We start from the raw sequence: 4,337 nt of genomic DNA on the forward strand, positions 1-4,337 counted from the left end.
TGCCAAAGATATAAACCTTCACTTAAATGAGCATGCTAAATAGAGTCGACTACAGTTGGCTTGGTCATCTTCCTGCGTCAATAAAGGGATGTGTGTGGCACAACCTGCAGATTACTTTCTAACCCACTGCATAAGCATATTGGTTACATATGGTCCATTAAAAGACAGACGAGTCAGGCATGTGTGCGTGATTAACTGCATAGTTCACATCTGTGACCTCAGGCACGTCTGTAAGAAGTACCAGTTGTAGTAACATTTCAATGGATGTTTTCTGAGTAATGCTTTTCCTGTAAACAGAAGGAAAAAAAGAGAAAAAAAATGGTAGACAAATTATTTTTATGCCAATATTTCATGAAAATATCTAAGTTTCACATGTACATGGAACCTGTTGGGTATCCTTACAATTGTAAAGTCCTCAAATTTAAAATAGACTAATCCAAAAATCACATTTGCCATTTAAAGTTGTAACATAAGAAACAAATGTCACAGTAAATTTCAGCCTAGAGTGCTGCGGGTGGAATTAGTTTACATAGCTGAAATAGTACCAAATTGTTTAAATACCTGAGCAATTTACCACAAACAGTTGAGCACCATACCTTGTAGAAATTAAATACCAATTCTTGACAAACAGCTCAGCTTTTCAAACAAAAACTTTTAAAAAATAAAAATAAAAAGACAACTGCCCCTTCTAAGGGGTATAATAATCAGATTGAACAATTCTCCAGAGGGTGGTATGAAAAGCAAATTCATCTCCCAATACATTTTTTTCAATTTGTCACAGTAAAACTGGAAAACCTCATTGGTAATTAAAAATAAATCAATCTTGTTTTTACTTGGACACAGTCCAGTGTATTTAAAAAATAAAGTCATTATTCTAAACATATGACTAACAGATTGTTTAAAAACAATGCATCTCCTGAGCTTGTAATTGTTTTGTTTTTTTCCTCAATATGATCAGGATTTACACATTGAGTGTGGCATCCTGTAAAATTATAAAATATAGGTCCTTTAAAGTGAAAAATATTCACAATAGTCCTTAATTTCCATAGTGCATCAGTATCGTCTCCACCGACCATCTCTGGAGCTGTCCCTCCACCTGTCATCTCTGCTACGGCCGCCTCCGCTGCTCCCACTCCTGTCGTCATGGTGATAGTGTTCACCTCGCTGGTCATCCCGCTGGCTGCGGTGGTGCCGGTTGGAGCCGGTTTCAGAGCCTCCTGGGTAGCGCTGGTCCCTGCCACTGTCCTGCTGGTACCCCTGCCTGTTGCCTCGAGGTGAGGAGCTGTCCTGTTGCCAGGACCCACCACCTCCACCACTCTGTAGCTGCTGTGGTGGTGGTGGTGGCTGCCCCAGAAGCCCGATGCCGCCGGCTGGGAAGCCTCCATTCACGCCCAGGAGCTGCTGCATCTGCCACATGTTGTTCATCTGTTGAATTCACTTTTACTGATCCATGTCAACTGGTTAAATGATCATGATACAGGCCACTATGTAGTACAGTTTGTCATATTCTCAGGATACAATGAAATGGTTACTTGCAGGTTCACGTCACAACAATGTGACATAAGTGTCACTACTGGAGATGAGGATATTGTGTAATTGAATGGCTTGACAAGAGTAATGTCAGTGTGGATGAAGGTATGCTCACCATTGCCTGTCTCTGCAGACTATCAGGAGAGGAGAAGGTCCTCTGGATGGACCCCTGGTCTGGGCTCTTGTCATATCTGCACAAGAAACATGTAATTCTATATCACAGACAAATAGAGGCTATTGATGCACAATACATTCCCTACATATGCATACTAACATTGTTGGAGGATTTTGCATTTATGTTACAACATACCTGCCCCCAGCCCCATGTGGATTGGGAGTATTCACAAGGCTTTGATTCTGGGAGTTCCCTGGGCTGTTAATGTGACTGCTTCCTGTAAATATTTATCCAAATAATGACATTTCAATTGCAGGCAGACCCTAGTAAAACATTAGCAAATCAATTTCTATGACTAGTATGGGGTTTACATTAGTTTACCTGCTCTGAACTGTACTTTGAGAGTTCTTCCAAATAGAGTTGCCCCATTGAGCAGGTTCATGCCATAGGGTACAGACACCTCATGCTTGAAACAGACAAATCCAAAAGCTTTCTGTTTTCCATCATTGTCTTTTGGAATTTTCACTTTGAACATAGGTCCTGCCTGCGTCAAAGAGAAGACAAAACAGACGATGGAGAACACAACTGTAAAAATAAATAAAAGTTAGCCTCTGTGCTCGCGGACTTGGTGTGCTAGCTCTAGTCCACGCGGATGCATCGGATCTGAACTGCATGTGCATCCGGGGCCTGCTCAAGTGTTTTATTTCGTGTTTTGGAGAAACGAAACCCTGCGCACTGGGGATCTATGAAAGGCGACAGCTCAGAGGCAACTTGTAGTTGTCGTACAATGGACCAGAGCTAGATATGTGTTCGCTAATATAGCTAGCTAATGTCGTTGCTGCATACTAGTAGGTAGTTAGCTAGCTGAAGGCTAGGCTGAATGAACTATATTGATCTGGATAGCTAGATGATTACACGGGTCAGAAGCTTCCACATCATTATTTGTCGAATAAGTTAGAGAAATTATCGCAATTCATTTAGCTAGCTAACATTAGCTATATCGTATCTAGATAGTTAAAAGCTACTGCACCTGTAAAAAGAGCTCGAATAAAAGTTCTTCCGTCACTTTTGGATCCAAATTTCCAACAAAGAGAGTCCGGTCTGCTTCATCCGCTACTCCCATCTTGCTTTAATGATATCTAATGCACTTTATCAGTATGTAAACAAATTACAACGCACGATTTTTATACAGTTGTTCCGTGGTACGACCGTAAAGTAAAACTGCCATCATTCGTCAACTCGAGTTGCAATAACCATGATGTTTTGCGACATATGCCATTGAGCTCCGGTAAAAAAAAAAAGGGTATGCCATCAAATAAACCAGTTGTGGAAAAATGACCTAATTGTCATATTAAAGTACAAGTAAAGATTGAAAATAACTGAAGTGAAAGTCACCCAGTAAAATCCTACTTGAGTAAAAATAAATAAAAAATGGTTTTACATATACGTAAGTATCAAAAGTAAATGTTTTTGTTAAAATATACTTCCTTATCAAAAGTAAAATTATAAATAATTTCAAATTCCTTACATTAAGCAAACCAGATGGCACCATTTTAAAAAAAGTACAGATAGTTTACTATTTATATTTTTGACTACTTTTACTTCACTACATTCCTAAAGAAAAGTATGTACCATACACTCTCCAACAGTTAGACATAATTTAAAAACAAAGCATGTGTCGCCAGATTAGAGACAGTAGGGATGACCAGGGATATTCTCTTGATAAGTGTGTGCATTAGACCATTTTGCTGTCCTGCTAAGCATTGAAAATTCAATTTGTACTTTTGGGTGTCAGGACAATCAATGTATGGTACATACTTTTCTTTAGGAATGTAGTGAAATAAAAGTAGTCAAAAATATAAATAGTAAAGTACTTTACACCACTGCAAATAACAACATGTCATTAGTTGAGTACACATGAGCCTCACCCCTATTAGCTTCCTGTCATGTTTGTATTTACTGAATGTTACAACACGCTAAACATCATTCAAGGATTCTTGAGCCTCCCTGGAACTCTAAATGCTCGCCTATGAAAAGCCAACGGACATTTACTCCTTAGGTGCTGACCTATTGCACCCTCTATAACCACTGTGATTATCATTTAACCCCTTTGGTCATCTATGAACATTTGAACATCTTGAAGAACAATCTACCCTTAATGGCCATGTACTCTTAGAATCTCCACCGGCACAGCCAGAAGAGGACTGGCCACCTCTCAGAGCCTGGTTCCTCTCTAGGTTGTCTTAGTAGGTTCCTAACTTTCTAGGGAGTTTTTCCCTTTCACTGTGCTTCTACATCTGCATTGCTTGCTCTTTGGGGTTTTAGGCTGGGTTTATGTATAAGCACTTTGTGAAATCTGCTGATGTAAAAAGGGCTTGATTGATTGATTTGATTGACTGTCCCCAGCTTTCCGATGTGCTGGTGGGCAAGGTGTGAAACCAATACACTGGTGATAACTCATCCTGGCCTCAGAGTCATATGAAATATACTTTAAGACAGCTTAACAGCTCCAAGACTTAAGACACATACTAATGGTCTATAAAGAAAGGAAAGTAGGGAAGTTGGTCAGGGAGGATGGGTGGAAGTAATCCAGGACCTTCTAGCAATCTAAAGGTGTTTTTTTCTAGTCGTGTCAGGGAATCAAATCAAATTTTATTTGTAACATTTGCCGTAAAGAAAAGGATAGCCTAAC

The 4,337-nt window shown here is 39.5% G+C and overlaps 1 protein-coding gene across 2 annotated transcripts; it reads right to left on the minus strand.

Annotated features, from left to right (window-relative positions):
* Positions 1 to 317: 317 nt before the first annotated feature.
* LOC109909203 (RNA-binding protein 7) lies at positions 318 to 2,980 on the minus strand. 2 transcript variants are annotated; one of them, XM_020508239.2, is made up of 5 exons: positions 2,676 to 2,980; positions 2,027 to 2,189; positions 1,841 to 1,922; positions 1,646 to 1,721; positions 318 to 1,425 (listed from the first exon to the last, which is right to left on the minus strand). In XM_020508239.2, the coding sequence occupies exons 1-5, from the start codon at positions 2,766 to 2,768 to the stop codon at positions 1,054 to 1,056; spliced, it is 786 nt and encodes a 261-aa protein (XP_020363828.1). In that variant the 5' UTR covers positions 2,769 to 2,980; the 3' UTR covers positions 318 to 1,053. The 2 variants fall into 2 exon arrangements, with proteins under 2 accessions (XP_020363828.1, XP_020363829.1); XM_020508240.2 differs by having other exon boundaries at positions 318 to 1,407; positions 2,676 to 2,887.
* Between the last annotated feature and the right edge of the window lie 1,357 nt (positions 2,981 to 4,337).

The sequence above is a fragment of the Oncorhynchus kisutch genome, linkage group LG18 (genome assembly GCF_002021735.2).
Source record: "Oncorhynchus kisutch isolate 150728-3 linkage group LG18, Okis_V2, whole genome shotgun sequence".
In the NCBI taxonomy this organism is placed as follows: Eukaryota; Metazoa; Chordata; class Actinopteri; order Salmoniformes; family Salmonidae; genus Oncorhynchus; species Oncorhynchus kisutch.

Bases quoted from the DNA above. Each gene is read 5' to 3' on its own strand.
- LOC109909203 (XM_020508239.2), bottom strand. From the start codon at position 2,768: ATGGGAGTAGCGGATGAAGCAGACCGGACTCTCTTTGTTGGAAATTTG. The intron at 1,722-1,840 runs GTATGTTGTAAC...TTTCTTGTGCAG, and splicing joins CCACATGGGGCTGGGGGCAG to ATATGACAAGAGCCCAGACC. The intron at 1,426-1,645 runs GTGAGCATACCT...TGAATTCAACAG, and splicing joins GTCTGCAGAGACAGGCAATG to ATGAACAACATGTGGCAGAT.